Here is a 21,390-nt window from a genome sequence, read left to right as displayed (position 1 = left end):
AGAGGGACGCGGATTGGCTCGGGAGCGCAGCATCACCGGGTGCTGGGGCATTTCCTGCCGTGAAGCTGAAGTAGCAAACCTCATCACCTTAGGGTTTGATTAACTGAAAGCCGGGAAGAAAAATGATGTTGGATGACCTCTTTTCACTCCTGGCCTGGCTGTAAAGAAAGGCCTAGGGGTACAGTGGTTCCAGCGTGGGGTCCACCCGAGAGGGTGTTGCGAGGCGCCAGGAGCAGAGGAAGCTGGGCGCCTGCATTACGTGCTGTGGAAGGCTTGGGAGGAGAGCAAGTCGCTTCAGAGACTGCTGCCTTAGGGCTGGGCTGGGGGCTGCCCCTTGGTTGAAAATAATGTTCTCTCACCTTCGACAGAGTCCACGTTTCTTGCCCCTCCTGGGGTTCGTGGTCTGGTTGCAAATGGTGAACGTCAATAGGGTCAACAGTGGGCAGAGAGGAGGAAGTTGTAACTTCCTCTAGGTTCGGGGACCTCTTGAGAAGACAGTACTAAGGCTGAACCTCTAGGGATGTGGGAGTGAGTGGAAGGCATTTCTTTAAAAAAAAAAAAATAATCTGTGTACAGAGCCATGGACTTGGGCAAGCAGGGGGCAAGATGCCCAGGGAGCGTGGAGTGTGATAATAGGGAAGGAGAAGCGAGTTTGGGGGATAGATTGGGTCACGTGCTTTGAATGCCAGGAGGAGGAATTTGGCCTTGGTCCTGTCAGCACTAAGAACACAGGAAATATTTAAACCGGAGGATGAGGGTTGTAGAGCTAGCCGCTGCGCCGCCAGGTCGATCTGAGAGTAGCGAGGGAGACCAGATGCCCCGAAGGCAGCCATCCGGGGAACGCAGTACACTTGACCTCGAACAACTCGAAGATACTTACTCGAAGGGTTTTCTTGACATTCTCTTTTCTCTAGGCTGCTGTATGGCAGGAACACAGTACAGGGTATCTACATAGCATACATGGCGTGTGTTCAGTAACTTCCAGTCAACAGCGGGCTGTGAGTAAGAGTTTAGAGAGGGTCAGGCTACATGCAGATTTTTAACCGGAAGAGGGACAGCACCCCTAATCCCTGTGTCATGGGTCAACTGTAATTGCAGGTGATGGGGCCTGAGCAAAGGCAGTGACAGGAAGGAACAGAACAGGGTTCAGTAGGTGACCCGGGGAAAGGAGCTGTCAGAGGTGATCCAAGATGTTCCTGAAGCCTGAGGGATGGCAAAGAAAGGTGAGTTCAGTTTTGGAAACGGAATTTCAGGGATCGAAACCTCAGACTCCCGGGAGTCTCGTCTCCCATCATGACAAGATGATGGCTCCAACCAGTAGAATTCCCACGGCCTCAGATCTCCAGTAAGTGATGAGAATCCAACATTCCCTAATTTTTACAAGGATGGAAACATTGCTTTGGGCATTTTTTTTTTCCTTTCACAAGTTTAAAATTTTTAAAAGTTCAACTTCATTTTACTATCTAACAGCAGCTCTTTCCAAATTCCCTTCCAAGATTTTTCCTGCTCATCCATATTCTAAATATAGTTTCATCATGTTTGTATAATTTAACTTTGTCATTTAACTGCATGAGCCTTGGGAAGTTCTCACTTGAAATGCTGAAAGCACGTAAACTCTATGCAAGTGAGTGTATTAACACATCAAAGAGTATAAAGAACAGAAATTCCATTTGTACATAGAAGAGATTGGCAGTCATTTTTCCCCAGCAGTTTTGAATCCTTTATGTTGGAATCTGAACAAAAAGCTAAAGATCAAGAGAAAGGTGGGAGCCCATCGGTTGGAGTTCCAGGCACACACCGGAGACCAGTACTGGCTCGTCCATCCTCGGTCCTGTTATGCCACCCAGGGGTCAGTACGGTTAGGTTCGGTTGCAGGTGAAGAGACTGCAGCACTGTCCACACATCCCCAGTGATGTCAGGTTCCTATTTGAGTGTGTGCCTTTTATATGCCAAGCACTGGTCTTTAAGGCACTGGGAATGGTGTAGGAAAAGACAGAAGCCCCCGTCTTCTCATGGAACATACTTGCTGCTTACAGATTGGAATCACAGGGCTTGCCTCATGACTGTGTCATACTCCGCGCCCACTGTGGGCCAGATACTGGGCCAGTCGGCGGTCACTGGCAATTCGCTGCGAGGCGCTCTCTCTTTCTTGCCAGCCCTTAGGAAAGGTGAAATGCAGTGCTTGTCCAAGGCTGTACCGTTTCTTCCAGATAACTCTGGGCCAGAAGACAGCAATAACGTTTGAGGGTAAAGCTGGGTACTGCTTGTACCTCCCTGCCCCCCCCCCCGTGGCCCAGGGGAAGAAAGACCTTGGGAAGCTGAAGAGGAAGGCCCTAAATTTGGTTCATTTGCCTACTACCGCATCTGCCGTGAGCTATAGGGGCTTCTGTGTACATCAGTACCTAGTCCCTTTTTAAAAGGCAAAGACAAGAGCTGGGAGAGGTGAAGGGATTTTCCCAGTGTACCATAGCTAGTGACAAAGCTAGATTCATTTTTTAATTTCTCCGGTTCTCTTCCCTGGTAAAATCTCATCACTTGATGTAAATACGGGAAGATATTTGAAGTCACAACAGCTAGGATTTGAACTCAGGTTCAAGTCACATGGGGTTTCCTCAAGACGATCTGTTTTCCTAGAACAGCTAAGTTGCTGCAGGACGATGGCGCTGACCCACAGCTGTGAATAAATTGTAATTGCTCCATCATTTGATCAAGACTCAAGTCTTGCCTGCGGGTGCCCATCTGTCCAAGCCCAAGTCATCCTCCCACATTCTGCATGCCAAGGAGTGAAGAGAAGGAGGGTGGCTCCATTTCAGCTTCTACGGTAGGAAATGTGCATTGATGTTCACAAAAAATGCACTCAACAGGCAATTTTCCCCAAAGCAGGAGGCAGCCAAAGAAATACAAACTCATCTGTAACCTCTTTGGATGCTCAAATCCACATTCCCTCTTCCACACTTTATCTCCTTCTGTTGCCCCTCCCCTCCCAAAAAAGAGTAGAAGACAAAAAATGAGAACAAAAAGGGTAAGGATACAAAACAGGAACAAATGTGGTAGATAATAAACTATCAATAATTTGGGGCGCCTGGGTGGCTCAGTGGGTTAAAGCCTCTGCCTACGGCTAAGGTCATGATCTCAGGGTCCTGGGATCGACCCCCACATTGGGCTCTCTGCTCAGCAAGAAGCCTGCTTCCTCCTCTCTCTCTCTCTCTGCCTCTCTGCCTATTTGTGATCTCTCTCTGTCAAATAAATAAAATCTCTTTTAAAATAATAAACTATAATTCATCACAGGTGAGTTCTACCAAACTTTTTTTTTTTAAGATTTTATTTGAGAAAGCGAGCAAGAGAACACAAGCAGGGGGAGCGGCAGATAGAGAAGCGGACTCCCCACGGAGCAGGGAGCCCAGTGTGGGGCTCGGTCCCAGGACCCTGGGATCATGACCTGAGCTGAAGGCAGACACTTAACTGACTTGTGTGACCCAGGCACCCTGGATTCTACCAAACATTTAAAGAGTTAATACCTATTTTTCTCAAACGATATTCCAAAAACTGCAAGAGGAAAGAAAACTTCCAAATTCATTTTTCAAGGCCTCACCCTCATACCAAAACCAGATAAACCCCAAAAAAGGGAACTGTAGGCCAATATCATAAATATTGATGTAAAAATCCTCAACAAAATACTAACAATCCAACAATACATTAAAAAAAAAATCATGTGTTTCACCATCCAATGGGATTTATTCCCAGGATGCAACTCTGATATTTGCAAATCATTTGTGATTGTTCATCAATAAGAGGATAAAAACCTTATGATGATTTCAATAGATGCAGAAAAAGCATCTGACAAAGTACAATATCCATTCACAATTAAAAAAAAAAAAAAAACCCTCTGCAAGTAGGTCTGGAGGAAACACCTCAACATAATAAAGGCCTTATGTGAGAAATCCACAACCAAAAAAAAAAAAAAAAAATGTCCTCCACAGCCAACATCATGCTCAATGTAGAAAAGCAGCACTTTTTCCCCTAAGGTAAGGAGCAAGACAGGAATGTCCTCTCTCACTACTTTTATTCAACATAGTATTGGAAGTCCCAGCCACAGCAATTATACAACATAAGTAAAAGGCATCCAAACTGGTAAGGAAATAGTAAAATTCCCACTACTCATAAATGACATACTATATAGAAAAGACCTTAAAGACCACCCAAAAACTCTAAGAACTGATAAATGAATTTCATAAAGTCACAGGATACAAAAATCGGTATACAGAAATCTGTCACATTCTTATACACTAACAAAGCAGCAGAAAACGAAATTAAGAACACAGTCCCATTTACAGTTTCACCAAATACAGTAAAATATTTAGGAATAAGAGAAACCATAAAAGATTCAATCTCAAAAAACAGACTGAAGGTTGCTGGGGGGAGGGGGGACGGGAGAGGGGGGTGGGGATATGGACATTGGGGAGGATATGTGCTATGATTTTTGAGTGCTGTGAAGGGTGTAAACCTGGCGAGTCACAGACCTGTACCCCTGGGGATAAAAATACATTATATGTTTATTTAACAAAATAAATAAATTTAAAATATTTAGGAACCAAAGAGGCAAAAGACTTGAAGCCTGAAAACTATAACACACTGATGAAAGGAACTGAAGATAATGGCAAAGAAATGGAAAACCCTTCCATGAACATGGGTTGGAAGAACAAATAATGCCAAGATGCCTATTATACCCAAGGCAGTCTACAGATTTAGTGCAATTCCTATCAGAATAACCAACAACATTTCTCACAAACTAGAACAAACCATCCTAAAATTTGTATGGAACCACAAAAGTCCCCGATAGTCAAAGCAATCTCAAAAACAAAAAACAAAACAAGGTATCAGAATTCCAGATTTCATGTTCTATTACAAAGCAGAAGTAAGTAAAATAGTACGGTGCTGGCATAAAAATAAACGCATTGATCAATGAAAATAGAACGAAAGCCCCTAAACCCGCAATTGTATGGTCAGTTAATCTCTGACAAAAGTGAAATGACTATACAAAGGGAAAAGGAAAGGCTTCAACAAATGGTGTTGGACAATTCAAAAGAAACTGAACCACTTTATTTTACTCTGCACAAAAATACACTCAAAATGGATTGAAGACCTAAATATGAGACCTGGAACCATAAATATCCTAGAAGAGAGCACAGGCAGTAATTGCTCTGACACCAGCCGTATTTTCTAGATAATGTCTCCTGAGGCAAGGGAACTAAAACCAAAATAAACTAATGGGACTACATATAAAATAAAAAGTTTTCTGTACAGCAAAGGAAATGATCAACAAAAGGCAAGAGAAGATATTTGCAAATGATGTATGTGATGAAGGATTAGTATCCAAAATATATTAAGAACTCCAACTCAATACCCCCCAAACTCCAAATAATCCAATTTTAAAATGAGTAGAAGACATGAAAAGATGCTCAACATCACTCATCATCAGGGAAATGCAAATCAAAACTACAATGAGATATCCCCTCTCACCTGTCAGAAGAGCTAAAATCAAAAGCACAAGAAACAAGTGTTGGTGAGGATATGGAGAAAAAGGAACCCTTGTGCATGGTTGGTGGGAATGCAGACTGGTGCAGCCACTCTGGAGAACAGTATGGAGGTTTCTCAGAAAAGTAAAAATAGACCTACACTATGAGCCAGTAATTGCACTACTGGATATTTATCCAAAAAAATACAAAAACACTAATTCCAAGGGATACATGCACCTCTTTGTTTATTGCAGCATTACTTACAATAGCTATGGCGGCAGCCCAAATATCCCTTCACAGATGAAGGGATAAAGATGTGTACACACACATACACACATACACACACAAAGGAATATTCTATAGCCAATAAAGAATGAAATCTTGCCATTTGCAACAACATGGATAGAGCTAGAGAGTATAATGCTAAGCAAAATAAATCAGAGCAATATCATCTGATCTCACTCATAGGCAGAATTTAAGAAACAAAGGAAAAAAGACAAACCAAGAAACAGACTCTATATACTACAGAGTCTCAACTATAGAGAACTGATGTTTTACCAGAGGTGTGGGGGGAGGGGCAGAATGGGGGATCCAAGAATACATCTATCATGAAGAAAAATAGAATGATTTTTTTTAAAACTCTCCCCATAATGAAAAAATAAAATAATCACACCAAATATCAATGATTCAACAAAAAACAAGGACTCCTCGAGTGGATTAAAAAACAAGACCCAACTATATGTTGTATACAAGAAACCCATTTTAAATACAGAGAAACATTAAAAGTAAAAGAATAAGAACACCTGGGTGGCTCAGTCAGTTAAACAGCTGATTCTGGATTTCAGCTCAGGTCACTATCTTGGGGTCCTGGGATCAAGACCCACACCGGGCTCCGTGCTTGGTTGGGAGTCTGCTTCTCTTCCTCTCCCTCTGTCCCTCTCCCTGCTCATGTGTGTGCCCTTTCTCTCTCTCCCTAAGATAAATAAATCTTGTAAAAAGAAAAGTAAAAGACTAGAGAAATAAACATCACAGTAATACAAATCAAAAGAAAGTTTAAATAGCTATATTAATTTCAAACAAAGCAGACTTCAGAACAAGGAAAATTATCAGGGGTAAAGAGGGACATTATATAATGATAAAGAGATCACTTCTCTAAGAAGATATAAAAGTCCTTCATGTATATGCCCTAACAAAGTATCAAATGCATGGGGTAAAAACTCACAGAACTGCAAGGAGAAAAAGACAAGTCCACTATCACAGTTGAAGACTTTAACATCCCTCTCAGTAAGTGATAGACCCAGCAGGCAGCAAGTCAGTAGGGACACAGTTGAACTGAACAGTGTCATCGATGAACTAAATCTAACTGACATCTATAAAATATTTCATCTAACAGCAGAATACACATATTTCTCAAGCCTACATGGAACATTCATGTAAACAGATTCTGGGACATTAAAAAACCTTAACAAATTCAAAAGAAGGAAATGTTATGTATGCTCTCAGACCACAATGAAACTAAACTAGAAATCAGCAACAGAAAGAGAGCTGGAAAATCCGCCCCCCACCAAATACTTGGAGATTAAACAACAAGCTTCTAAATAACATGAGTCAAAGAAGTCTCAAAAGAAATATTTTGACATAAATGAAAATGCAATTTAAAATGTGCTAGATGCAACAAAAGCAGTCCTTAGAGGAATATTTATAGCATTAAATGCACCTATTAGAAAAGAAAGGGGTGACTAGCTGGCTCAGTTGGTGGAGCATACAACTCTTGGTCTCAGGGTTACAGGTTCAAGCCCCATATTGGATGTGGACCCACTGGAAAAAAGAAAAAGAAAAGATCTAAAATCAGTAATCTATGCTTCTGCCTTAGGAAACTAGAAAAAGAACAAAGTAAGAAGATAAGAAATAATGAAAATTAGAGCAGAAATCAATGAAAATGAAAACAAGAAATAAGTAGAGGGGGAAAAAATCAATGAAATCAAAGAATGATTGAGTGTTTTTTCAAGATTTTATTTATTTATTTGACAAGAGCAAATGAAAGTGCAAGCAGGAGGAGCAGGAGAGGGAGAAGCAGACTCACCACTGAGTAGGGAACCCATGGCAGGACTCAATCCCAGGACCCCAGGATCATGACCTGAGCTAAAGGCAGATGCTTCACCAACTGAGCCACCGAGGCACCCCAGAACGATTTTTTTTAATTAACAACTTCTAGTGAGGCTAGCCAATTAAAAAAAAAAAAAGACACAAATTATTAATACCAGAAATGAAAGAGGCCATCACTACTAATCTACATCTACTACTAATCTACTACTACATCACTACACCTACTACTAATCTACTACTACATGATTACTACTACTCTACTACTACATCACTACTATATAACTACTAGGCCATCACTACATTCTGTGGACATAAAAGGGATAATGAAAGAATATTATGAACAACTCTCTCCCGACAAATCTGAAAATCTAGAAACAAAATCTACCAAAACTGACATAGAAATAATCTGAATAGGCCTAGATCTATTAAAGAAACTGAATCAATAATTAATAAACTTCCAAAACAGAGAGCCCCAGGCCCAGATGGTGCACTAGGGGATTCTATCAAACATTTAAGAAAGCATACCAATTCTCAATCTCTTCTAAAGAAGAGATGCTGAGGAAATACGTCCTAACTCATTTTATGAGATCAGCATTATCCCAATACAAAAAACAGACAAAAACATCACAAGAAAGGAAAACTACAGACCAATATTCATGAACATAAATACAAAAATCCTCAACAAAATAGTAGCAGATAGAATCCGATGTTGTGGTAGAAGAATTACATACCACAACCAGCTATTCCATGTATGTAAGACTAATTCAAAATTCAATTAAAACAATCCATTACATGACAGGCTAAAGAAGAAAAATGACACGAGCATACCAATAGGTGCAGAAAAAGCATTTAAAGAAATCTAATATTCATGACAAAAACTCACAGCAAACTAGGAATAGAAGAGTACCTTTTCAACTTGGTAAATCTACAGAAGACCTCCGGTTGACATCATGGTTAATGAAAAACTAGATCCTTTCCCCCAGGATCATCAACAAGGCAAAGATATCCCCTCTCACCACTCCTAGTTAACATCATACTGAAAGTCCTAAGGAATGCAGTAAGACAAGAAAAGGAAATAAAAGATGCAGATGAGAAGGAAGAAGTAAAACTTTTCCACAAATGATATGATCATCTGTGTAGAAAATCCTAAAGAATTGACAGAAAAACTCCTAAAGCAAGTTGTTTTCAGGATACAAGATTAATATGCAAAAGTCAATTATAGGGGCAACCGGGTAGCTCAGTCAGTTAAGTGTCTGCCTTCAGCTCAGGTCATAATCTCAGGGTCCTGGGATCAAGCCCCATATCAGACTCTGTGCTCACCAGGGAGTCTGCTTCTTCCTTTCCCTTTGGCCCTCACCCTGCTTATGCTTGCTCTCTCTAACAAAATCTAAAAAAAAAATCAAGCAAAAAGTAAATTGCAGGGGAGCCTGGGTGGCACAGTTGTTCAAAGCAACCAACTCTTGGTTTCATCCAGGCCCAGATCTCAGGGTTGTGAGATCCAGGCTGCAATGGTCTCCACACTCAGCAGAGTCTTCTTAGGACTCTCTCCTTCTGCCCCTCCCCCTGCCAATAAATAAATACATATTTTTTAAGTTAATTGCAATGAACAACTTGAAATAAAAAACAATACCATTTAGATTAGCACACACCCTCCCAAAATGGAATACTTATGTATAGATCTAACAGAATATGTACAAGATCTCTGGTGGAAGAAACCAAAGATCTAAATAAATGGAGAGACATTCCATGTTCATGGATTGAAAGACTCAATATTGTTAAAATGTCAGCTCTTTTCAAGTGAGCCACAGATTCAGTGCAAAGAAATCAAAATCCCAGCAAGTTATTTTGTGCATATCAACACAACTGATTTAAAAATTTGTACAGACAGAGGGGTGCGGGGGGAAGGGGATGACAAGAATAGCCAACACAGTATTGAGGGAGAAGGACAAAGTCAGAGGACTGAGCCTACCTAACTTCAAGTCTGACTATAAGCTTCCATAATCACTACAGAGTTGTACTGGCTAAAAAACAAAACAAAACAAAACAAAAAACAATCAAAAAAACAGATAAAACTAATCAATGGAACAGAATAGAGAACCTAGAAATAGACCCACACAAATAGAGTCAAGTGGTATTTGACAAAGGAGCAAAGGCAATTCAATACAGGAAGGACAGCCTTTTCAACAGATGGTGCAGGAACAAATGGGCATCTACATGGACGAAAATGAATCTAGACATACATCTTTACACCTTTCACAAAAAACTAGCTCAAAATGGATTACAGACCTAAACATAAAACACAAAGCTGCTATAAGCTAGGAAAAAATCTAGGTGACCTTGCATTTGGCAATGACTTTTTGTTTTATTCTTATTTAAGTAATCTCTATATCCAACATGGGGCTCAAACTCACCACCCCAGGATCAAGAGTCGCACGCTCTTCTGGCTGAGCCAGCCAGGTGCCCCTTGACAATGATTTTTTAGAGAGAACACAAATAGCATAATCCATGGAAAAAAATTGGCAAGCTGGACTTTATTAAAATTGAAAACTTCTGCTCTGTAAAAGGCACTGCTGAAAGAGTGAAAGACAAGTGACAAATCAGAATTAAATATTTGCAAAATACACACGGATCCAACACAAGACTTGTATCCAAAACACACAACTCTTAAAACAGTAAGAAAACAAACACCCAATTAAAAATTAAGGGAAAGATCTGAACAGACACCTCAGCAAAGAAGACCTACAGATGGCCAAGAAGCAAATGAAAGGATGCTCCACCTCGTATGTCATCAGGGAAACACTGCAAAGTAAAACCGTGATGAGATACCACAGCGCGACACCATATTAGAATGGCCATGATCCAAAACGCTGACAACACCAGATGCTGACATGACGCGGAACAACGGGAACTCATTGCCGGAGGGAATGCAAAGTGGTACGGCCACTCCGGCCATCTCACCAAGCTGACTGTATCCTTACCGGCCGGCAGGCATGCTCCCTGGTATTTACCCAGATGAGCTGAAAATGCACGTCCCCATAAAGACGTGCACGTGAATGTTAATAGCAGCTCTATTGGTGACTGAAAACTAGAAGCCATTGGGCGCCCAGCTGGTTCCATCCGTAGAGCATGTGACGCTTGCTCTCGGGGTTGTGAGTTCGAGCCCCATGTGGGGTGTGGAGCCTCCTTTATTTATTTATTTATTTGGAGCCTACTTTAAAAAACAAACAAATGTGGAAGCAATCATGATATCCTCCCCTAGGTGGAAGAACAGATAAACTGTGGGGCAACCAGACAATGGAAGGGGACTCGGTGATAAGAAGGGAGCCATGAAGCCACTACGAGACCCAGAGCAGCCTCCAATGTTACCACGAAGCAAAAGAAGCTGATTGGAAAGTCACATACAGTGATCCCAACTATAGGACATTTGGGAAAAGGCATAACTATGGACATGGTGGAAAGGCCAGTGGTTGCCGGAAGTTTGGGAAAAGGGAGGGAGGGACTCCATGGGGGCACAGGGCGGGCTTTTAGGGCAGTGAGACTCTGGCGCAGGAGACCACACTGGGGCTAGTGTGAAGGTGAGCATTTGTCAAAGCCCATCGGATGCCCAGCACCGTGAGGCCTCCCACGACACCGGGCGTCAGTGAACAGCACTGCGTCAGGACCGGGTCTGCAGCCGGAACACACGTGCACACGCTTCTAGGCCTTTTAGCTGCCCCTTCCTCATATTCCACAGCCACAACCCTTCCTCGCATTCCATGGACCAGCCTGGGCCTAACTCCAGCCAACTGCCAGGATCCATGTGGCCCAGGAGCTAAGAGTGAATTTTACGTTTGTGAATGGTTGAAAAAAAGAAAATATGTCATGACACATGGAAGTTACACAAATATGAGCTGCACTGCCCACCCTCGGTGCCCAGTCATGTTCATTTGTGAAACACTAAGTAGCTCTCAAACTCTCAAATATTTACGTGTGGCTCATTTTGGTGTGGCGCGAGGGAGCTGAATATTTATACTTCTGCGTGTCTCCTCACAGAAAGTTTGCTGGCTCCCATACAAAATGGTAAATCTAACCACAGCCTACATATGATAATGAGGAAAAAGGGAAAGAAAACCATTAAAAATATATAAACGGAGGGGTGCCTGGGTGGCTCAGTGAGCTGGGCGGCCAGCTCCTGATTTCAGCTCAGGTCATGATCTCGGGGTCCTGGGATCGAGCCCCGTGTTGGGTTCCCTGCTCAGCAGGGAGTCCCCCTTGAGGGTTCTCTCTCCCTCTGCCCCTCCCTCCTCAAATAAATCTTTACATATATTTACATATATATATGGATATATGCTGTCTCTAAAAAGTAAAAACAGGCATAAATATGTAGGTATGATCCTATGTTATCGTAACCAGTCAGAAGGCCCTGGGCGACCTTGTTCTTCCCTCCTTCACGGGTGAATTTTAATGACATAAATAATACCTCAGTGAAGCTGATACTTTTTTTTTTTTTAAGATTTTATTTATTTATTTGACAGACAGAGATCACAAGTAGGCAGAGAGGCAGGCAGAGAGAGAGGGGGAAGCAGGCTCCCCGCTGAGCAGAGAGCCCGATGCGGGGCTCGATCCCAGGACCCTGAGACCATGACCTGAGCTGAAGGCAGAGGCTTAACCCACTGAGCCACCCAGGCGCCCCAAGCTGATGCTTTAAGGGAAGGCTCTGCAGGCCACCCACAAGCAAGCTACAGGACAATCACTAGGTCCCTAGGGTAACTGAACTCAAGTCATTTGCCCAACACACAGCAAAGCCAGTCAGGAAGGCATCAAATGTGTAGCAAGAGAAAGGTTTACTTGAGAGGCAGCCCAGCGAAGAGCCAGGAGGCAAGGCTCAAATCCACCTCCCTAGAGCAGAAGAGTTGGGGCGTTTAGGCCAAAACAACAGGCCTGGGTCAAAGGTTGCAGCTTGTTCTTCTTCGTCCTGTTGGTCCCTGGTTTCAAGCCACACTATCTTTTTATTTTTTTTTTAAGATTTTATTTATTTATTTGACAGACAGACATCACAAGTAGGCAGAGAGGCAGACAGAGAGAGGAGGAAGCAGGTTTTGACTTCTTGGGACCAGCTCTCCAAAATAGTAGTTTCAGGTCCCTCAGCGGCTCGCTAGTCAGAGCAGGATTCCTCTGATGTTCTCCTTCACAGGGTGCCAGGAACCTGTGGAATCTTGTGGAACCAGCTTAATGTGGTGCTGAACCACCACTTAATTCTCTTCCGTTGCCCCGGAGAGTTGCTCGTCAACAGCACCGCAAAGAGGTCCTGTCCCGTGAGGGCGGAGCTGGTCCTCCACGTGCCAGGTCTTACGGTCTTCGTGACACCACGTCTCCAGCGTTCAGGCAGGGATAAGGGCACATCGGTGGCGTTCATCAACCTGCCTGAAGCAAACTTTGAGTATTTCCCCGAGACTGAAGGTACCTGAGAATATCCAGTTCCCTAACATGAGCCCCATCGGGAAAGCCTAAGTCATGAAAAGAGTATAGAAAACGTCTTCCATAGAATGGTTCAGAGGGGCTGAAACATGCCTATTTCTAGAGGCCACTCTTACCCAAAGTAGGGCAACCAGCAAAGCTTTCTCCCAAGTCCGCTTCACGGCACACTTTTTGCCAGAGTTCTTTTAAATAGATGGTTCATTTTTCCAGGAAACATGTAATTTCCAGGGAATGCCCAAGGCACTGGACACTTAGTGTGACTTTCGGCACAAACGCCACTCCTTGTCACTCTGAATTGTTAGCAGCAATCCAAACATAGGAATTATTTTAAAGGTTTTGACAACTCCTGAGGCCTTCTCAGAATGCATGGAAAAGCTTCAAGCCAACTTACCCAGGAATCTACAGGAAGTAGCAAATATCAAAAATGACCAGTTGGTTTTGGCACCACGGTAAAATCTACCTGCCAGGCTGTCCAGGTTCAGTGCCTCTAAGTTGTTCTAGAGGCCTGACTTGGAGCATCTTCCGATGGAGTGGGGGCAGGCAGTAGCAGCTAGATAGATCTCCCCAGTTTGCAACGTGAAGGTCTCTGGCGATCTTTCTGAGTGGCCCATAGAGCAACGGGCATGTGAATTCTTCTCTTCTCAAGGTCCCCAAAGTATCCTGAGGTTCCTGCACCTGCCAGGAAATGACCTTCCTCACTCACCGGGTAAGGCTGCTGGGAACCCTGTAAGCCAGGGACCAGGCCAGCTTTCCCAAAGGGCTCATTGGTTCCATAAAGTCAACCTTAGTTCCTTGAAGCTGTCTGGTCACATCTGAGTCTGTGCGTGTGTCTCTCTCAAATATGACATTCCAGTCAAAGGCTTGGTCATAACAGGCTTCCAGTTGTGTCGTCATCTTCTTCTTCTTCTTCTAGTTCTGCTTTAGTTTTTTTGTTGTTGTTATTGTTTTAGTTCTGCTTTAATACAGTAAGATTTGAAAATACACAGATATCTAGGGGAAAAGGCAAAATGGTATGAAGCACTGAGAGCACAATTGTGCTTTAATTTGGGTCTGCAGTTTCCAGTTGTAACAAGAAACACACTTCTGAACAATGTCCACCAGCTCTACAAACACATCCAGTGGTAACATTAGAGCAATTCGTGCTTTACCTGGACTTGCCGAATACCCACTCCATAAATTCACCACGTGTTTCATCTGGGTTTTTCATAATAAAAGAGACATACCTGTGATTCACAATCACAGTCAGTTCTGAAGACTTAGATATGAAATTTTGCCTGTCAGTCTGCTTCTCAAACTAAATTTAAAAAAAGTCTAGGGGCGCGTGGGTGGCTCAGTCAGTTAAGTGTCTGCCTTCGGCTCAGGTCATGATCCTGGGGTCCTGGGATGGAGCCCTGTGTCGAGCTCTCTGCCCAGCAGGGACCCTGGTTCTCCCTCTGCCTGCCTCTCCCCCTGCTTGTGTTCTCTCTCTGTCAAATAAATAAAATATTTTTTAAAAAACAGTATGAATGATTCTTTAAAGCAATTTTATAGACATGGGCAGTCTAGTTAATTTCATAGTGATATTGGCTGACAATGATACAAAGGAAATACAGGTATTTTCCCAGACAATAGGATAGCTAAAGGAAGCTTAAAGAATTCATGAAGGAAAAAAAAAAAGGTGATAAAACTTGAACTTCTTTTTCAGATGTTCTAAAATTTCTATAAAACTTTTTGTTCTAAAATTATTCATTTAACTATGCTACATAAAATATACTGAATGCATTGCCTGATATCAAGATGGGAAACCCTCTCTTTTATATAATAAGATCTTCTCCTGGTCCATCTTGGCCCAAGCCCTGGTTGTCTGATGGCAGATTTCCCCAGAGAGGCCCAAAATTGTCATGAAAATCACTGTTTTCATCTACTGCTTGGTATTCCTGTTCAATTTCAGTGAAGAAGCCATTTCCAGATCCTGATCCAGAAACAGTCCTCAGAAAGGGAAAGATGTCATTCAAGTTCTGGGGTCTTGTCATTGAAGCAGGGTTAGTCCCTGGAGGAAGGCTTCTGTTGGGTTCACCCACCGGGAAGCAGGTTGAATGTTGGTCCCTTCTCCTCTGTGCAGTTTGCAGAATTCTGTCAGGCCTGCAGCAAACCCACCAGTACTTGGCCCTCCACACGGGACAACCGTAAACTGAAGAATCCAAAACCAGGCGGAGGGCAAGAGCCACGAGCAGCCCCATGGTGACCAGCTCACTCCAGTTCACGAATCGGAAATGTGGCAGCGTGCACTCTGTCCCTCGTAGAAAGCGTTCCCAAACCTCAGACCCTGCCCAGAACCCATGTCACAATTTCCTCTCCCTGGCTCCTGTCCCTGTCTGTGCCTCCCGACCCAAACTGCTGCCCTTCCAACTTGCCTCGTCAGAATGAGACCAGAAGAGAATATGAGAACACTCACTGAGAGTTTCTGGGTCTTGGAAGGCTGGAGTAGGGACAAAAGTTAAATGTCTTCTATGTGCTGACAAAGGAGTATTTTACCAAATTTCTCAAAGTCATAGATAGCTTAAGAGAAAAACGTGTTAAGTCTGGAAGAACAAATATCAGGGACCCAGCCATGTTTCAAACAAGAGTCATTTAAAAAAAATTATAATCAACACCTTTCCTATTACTACTTTCAAGATATCATCTTCCAGAAGTTTGGGGGTTATTTTTTTCCATATTCTTTAATAATCCCAGGAGGTTCCCAGGTAGTCCTGCGTAGTTTACCAGTTTGAAGGTGGTAAACTATGCAGTTTGGGTCTTTTTTTGCAAGAAGTAACCTTGGTCATGTAGTGATCCAATATGATTTTCAAAATCAGCGTCCTGAAACGTTTGTCGCTCTTTGGCAATCTGTGGAAGTTGATGACATTGAAATCCTCAGCATCTTTGTTTGGTTGGTTCCTCTCTGCGTTCTGACCTTGCTTGGGCCTCTGTTGGATGAATCAGAGATCCCAGGTGCCTAGTAGTGACTGGTGAGCCTTGTAACCATTGGCTCTGTTTCTAGAGTTCAAGGTAAAAATCTTGAGGAATCGTAACAGCTTCCATGGATGGCTTTGGCTGGAACATACTGCCAAGCAAAACCAGTGTACTTTCGCAATCGCTGGTAGAGACTGGATCCTGGGTTTCTCCAGGAACCATCTTTCATCTTTCTCATAATGTTTTATCAGAAACCACTTCAAGTCCAGAAGTATTTGAATCTTGACGATTCATACCGAGCTGCCACGGTTCTCTGCTTTCCAGGTCTTCACGCAATCACATGTGCAGACAGTAAGGGGTCATGGTTCTCATTTGGAGTGTACCAGCCTGAAGACCAAGTCAAATCTGGACAGCAACGTGCTCCCCCTTTCTAAATTCTCAGAAGGCACTGGTCTTTCATTTATGAGCAAATTCTGTACCCACCATGGGACTCTAACTCACAACCCCGAGATCAAGGGTTGCATGCTCTCCTGACGGAGCCCGCCAGGCGCCCCACAGCTTGTCTTTATTGTCGTGTCCTGCAACCGGACTTGGAGCAGCAATCCCGGAAGTCCCTGCAGGGAGGCTACACAACCACCCCAGCCTCGTCGCTTTGCTGCTGCCTTACTTCTAACAAGACTTCGTGTTGATTGTCCTATCTTCTCAGGTTCACCTATTCCACAAATGCTTTGATCACCAAGTAGAAGGGCACCAGCTTCCAAAGCAAAATCTCCAGAGGAACAAGGTACCGAAAGAGTTACCCATCAACCACAAACACATGCCTCCTGGAGCAAGGCTGCACACCGCTGGGGGGTCGGGCTCCTTCTCACGCCTGCATCTCCAACTGCAAGGACACGGGGGTCTCCTCCAATCCAAATTCTGTTTTTGTCATCTGCCTATGTCTGGCTTCTCCCAAAAAGTGCCACGGCCCGACCTGCTTTAACAAGTCCAAGAGCAGGGGCACCTGGCAGACTCAGTCAGAAGAGCGTGCGGCTGTTGACCTTGGGGTTGTGAGTTCGAGCCCCACTCTGGGTGTAGAGATTATTTAAATGAATAAAACTTTAAAAAAAAAGTTCATGAGCAAAAATGACAGGGCAAAGCAGGTTGACAATGAGTTTAAAAAGGCTTTCAGCTTTAATCTCTCGGAGGGCATAAAGATCTTTAGGAAAGACCCCGTCAATGCTCCATGCTTACATCCATCCTCAGAAGCCTTGGTTTTCTAGCTTTTACTCTTGCTAACATAATCGCCTCCAATGTGCTAAAGGAACATGCATTTGTCATTATTTCCCGAACCTCATTTGGCATCTGAGACTTCGACAACTCGCCTTCCTCAATTCATCCAGTCCCATGCTACCAAATCTTATTCTGTTTGAATGCAGTCTTCCCATTGGTTCCAGAAATCGTCAGAGCTCTGTATTTATCCCAGTCCTCTCCATGAATCATCTTAAAAGGGAAACACATTTGCAAGAGTGTCTGACTAAAACAACAGCTGCAAATGACAAAAAAACCTCAAAACTGGCTGTGGTTAAAGATCTGGTTAGAGTTCATTACAATGCAATCAACAAGGAAATTTGGTTACTTTTGTGACACATAACACTTTTTTTTAAGTTTTTTTATTGTTTGTTTGTTTTGACAGAGAGAGACACAGAGAGAGAGGGAACACAAGCACAGGGAAGCTGGAGAGGGAGAAGCAGGCTCTCCGCTGAGCAGGGGGCCCGACGCCAGGCTCGAACCCAGGACCCTGGGATCATGACCTGATCCAAAGGCTGACACTTAATGACTGAGCCACCCAGGCGCCCCCCCAACACATAACACTTTAATAATCAGAATTACAGGTGATGACTTTATAACAGGGCATATCAAAACCTGAGGAATTCTGGAATAGTTACAACATCCACCCACGCAATATTCTATCAGAACGTTTATTACCGCTTATTTCAATGCTTTCCATGGAGTTGGACACACCATATAAGCCCAATTAGTAAGCAAACAAAGCATAACACTTCATTTACAAGGTTGAATTTTGGGAAATGTGTCAGAAATATCAGGACATTTTAAAGCACATGACTAAATCGGATTACAGATCATTACAAAATTAATACTTAATGATCCATTTCGCTAAAGTAGCAGTAAGGGATTCTAAAGGCAAATACAAGGGTTATATGGTTGTTAGTATTCTTAGCTCTTTCAATATTGAGAAGATTCAACTTTAAGTAATCAAAGACCTAATAAGGGCAAAACATGGAAACTTTGTTTTTCTAGGAAGATGACATTACAGATAAAGAAAAACCTTTGTTCACAATGTCTTATTAAGAGTAGATCAATAATTATAAAAAACAACGTTTTAAAGATTTTATTTTTAAGTAATCTCTATACCCAATGTGGGGCTTGAACTCACAACCCCAAGATCAAGAGTCTCGTGCTCCACCGACTGAACCAGGCAGGTGCCCCTGAATATCATTTTAACAGAGAGAAAAAAAATAAATTCCAATCTTATATCAGTATGCTTCTGATGGCAAAGCTCATTCATTCCAAAGAGATGAATTTTGTTTATTTGGGTTTTGGGGAGGGGAGCAGTGGGAGAGGGAGAGAGAGAATCCCAAGCAGGCCCCATGCTCTGTGCAGAGCCCAGCAGAGCCCAGCATGGGGCTCATCTTACGACCCTGACATCATGATGAGCCAAAATCAAGGTCAGATGCTCATGCGACTGAGCCACCCAAACACCCCTATTTGTTTAGGGGTTTTGTTTTGTTTTGTGCGAGAGAGAGAGAGAGCGAGCGAGCAGGGAGGGAGAGCAGAGGAATAAGAAGAAGCAGGCTTCCCCCTGTACAGGGAGCCTGATGTGGGACTTGATCCCAGGACTCCTGGATCACGACCTGAGCCAGAGGCAGATGCTTAACCAACTGAGCCACCCAGGTGCCCAGTTTTAAAGTAAACTCTAATTAAAAGTGGTGTTTGAACTCATGACCCTGAGATCAACAGTTGCCTGCCCCACCAACTGAGCCAGCCAGGCACCCCAATAATAAGATGAATTTTTTTAAAAAAATTAAGCAGTCCCTCCTTTTCCCCTTCCCGTCATCTCCCATATGGATATATACTTATTTTCTTAAGATCTGTTTATTTATTTTTAAGATTTTATTTATTTGCCAGAGAGTGTGCTTACAAGCAGGGGGAGCAGCAGGCGGAGGGAGAAGCAAGTTCCCTGCTGAGCAGGGAGCCCCATGTGAGAGTCGATCCTAGGACTCTGCGATCATGACCTGAGCCGAAGGCAGACACTTAAGTGACTGAGCCACCCTGGCATCCCTTGTTTACCTATTGTAGAGAGAAAGAGAGAGACTCTTCAAGAGACCCTGCACTGAGTGAAAAGTTCGACTTAGAGCTCAGTCCCAGGACCCCAAGATCATGACCCAAGCCCAAATCAAGAGTTGGACACTTCATCAACTGTGCTACCCAGGCAGCCGGATATATACTTCCTGAGACAAGAACATACAGGGCGTTGCAAGGATCTGAGTTCCTGCGGGTACTGGAATGTCCTGACCAGAATCCCCACCAGGAACGAAGGGCTCTCTGCTGCCGAGAAGCTGCCAGCCGTCCTCAGCAGCTGGATGCCACCACTGACGGCCTTGACTGAAGACAGCTGCCTTGTCAAGGTCATGCCCTCTTCCCAGGTGGTCACATCCAGTGACTATCAATAGGAGGGTATAAAAAGTCCAGCCCTTTGCCCCAACTTACGACGGTTCTGAAGGGTAATCTAAGTTTTGGAACCCCAGAGAATCAGCGAAGGCTTCTGTGGGTGTGGGATACGGCTCCTCGGCTCCTTGTCTGCCTGGGCCCGCTCTTTTCCATCTTTCCCTCCCCCGGGAGCCCATCCCTCCTTAACAAGCTTTCCATCCCGATCTCCGTAATCATTCTCAGTCCCAAGCACAACACATTCCCTTCCAAAGACGCTTTCTCACAAACCTACAACTAGGCTTTTTACGTTCAGATTTCGTCCTACGTTCTCCCTCTTTAAATAACCGATCTCACTTTCTTTGCATCGAGTTGTTTCTCTTATTTCTAGTAGTCATGATTACATTTATTCTTAGTTCTTAAAAACCTTAGTTTCTACGGAACAGTAGTCACGGTGAGCTGTGGTGCTCATTTTCTGTGACTAGGAGCCAAACAGATAAACCTATGCCTCGTAATGGTTTACACCTGTTTCTTCTCCACAATTATCTGTAGATTCCCCCATAAAACTATGAGACACTAGACAAAGTTGTACCATTTTTTTTCCCCTTTCCCAACAAATTTTGCTGCAGAGATGACCTGAACCTGCGGACTCACAGTAAACACAGAACAGAAGTTTTCCATCTAATGTTAACAATCCTAACAACATGTTCATTTTCATTCAACCAACGAGCTTAAATTAGCTTTAATGTCAAATATCTTCCCAGATCACGGGAACTGGAGTTTTAGAATGCACAATTCTTACAGGTACTTGTCTTTAAACCAACTAAATATCAGAGCTCTTCCACAAATTAATTTTAGCAGCCCCATCCAGAGGTAGAGAAGATAGCTCACATTTACAACGTACGTGGACACACGAATATGGAAGCGAGATGCAAACATAATCTTAAAGCCCCAAATTTCCGAACACGTTATGCTTCATGGATTCATTCATTGGTCATTTTTCTTCAGAGTCTAATGAATTATTGTGGCCAAGCAGGGCAGCAAAAAGAGATGGCCCGATTTTGGAGAACACAGCCCCAAGGACTGCATTCAGGAGTCAAACTGGCATTTCCGAGTTTCCCATTAGAAAACAGCCCGTTTTACCCAAAGCTGCAGCGGCAGACAGACCCCGCCCCCATCCCCACCCCCAAAGCCCCGAGCGGCGGTGGGGACGTCCGGGTCTCACCGGCTGATCCAAGGCGCTTCCCGGTCCGCGTTTGCTTAAGCAAGAAAAGGAAGTGAGGAGCTCGCAGACCCCCTAATGACCAGCCACCCGAGGGGAGGCGGAAATCGAGGAAAGCCCAACCAAACGGGAGGAAGGAAGAGCTGAGATGTGCTCACCGAGGGAGGTCTGTCCGAGGCGGCGCCACGAACATTGTCCTTGTCGCCAGCGTGGAGTTAGTTCGGCGCTGAAGGCTGGTGGCCCCCGTCGGGGTGGGGCCCCGGGGCCGTCCCCAGGCGGTCAGAGCGCGGCACTCCCGGCCCGGCGGGGCCCCGGCGGCCTCCCTGCAGGAGCGAGCGGCAGGGGCGTCGGAGGGCAAGTGGGAAGGTCCGGGGGCCGAGCTGCAGCTGTGCCCATGAGGCCTGACACCTGCGCGTCCTGGTCTCACCCGCACCGGGCCGCCTCCTTTCC

General features: G+C 43.9%; 1 protein-coding gene and 1 pseudogene across 1 annotated transcript; both read right to left on the bottom strand.

Annotated features, from left to right (window-relative positions):
* Positions 1 to 14,651: 14,651 nt before the first annotated feature.
* Positions 14,652 to 17,064, bottom strand: LOC101677142 (serglycin). The gene is given in 3 exon segments (XM_045064940.1): positions 14,652 to 15,139; positions 15,141 to 15,193; positions 15,196 to 17,064. Coding segments are annotated over 3 exon segments (423 nt in total). The 5' UTR covers positions 15,299 to 17,064; the 3' UTR covers positions 14,652 to 14,872.
* On the bottom strand, positions 15,840 to 19,704 carry LOC123387386 (annotated as a pseudogene).
* Positions 19,705 to 21,390: the final 1,686 nt, after the last annotated feature.

This window comes from Mustela putorius, unplaced genomic scaffold (genome assembly GCF_011764305.1).
Source record: "Mustela putorius furo isolate JIRA1106 unplaced genomic scaffold, ASM1176430v1.1 tig00003853_pilon_pilon_pilon, whole genome shotgun sequence".
In the NCBI taxonomy this organism is placed as follows: domain Eukaryota; kingdom Metazoa; phylum Chordata; class Mammalia; order Carnivora; family Mustelidae; genus Mustela; species Mustela putorius.
Note: the sequence above shows the minus strand (reverse complement) of the source record. Positions and strands in the feature narration are given on the sequence as shown.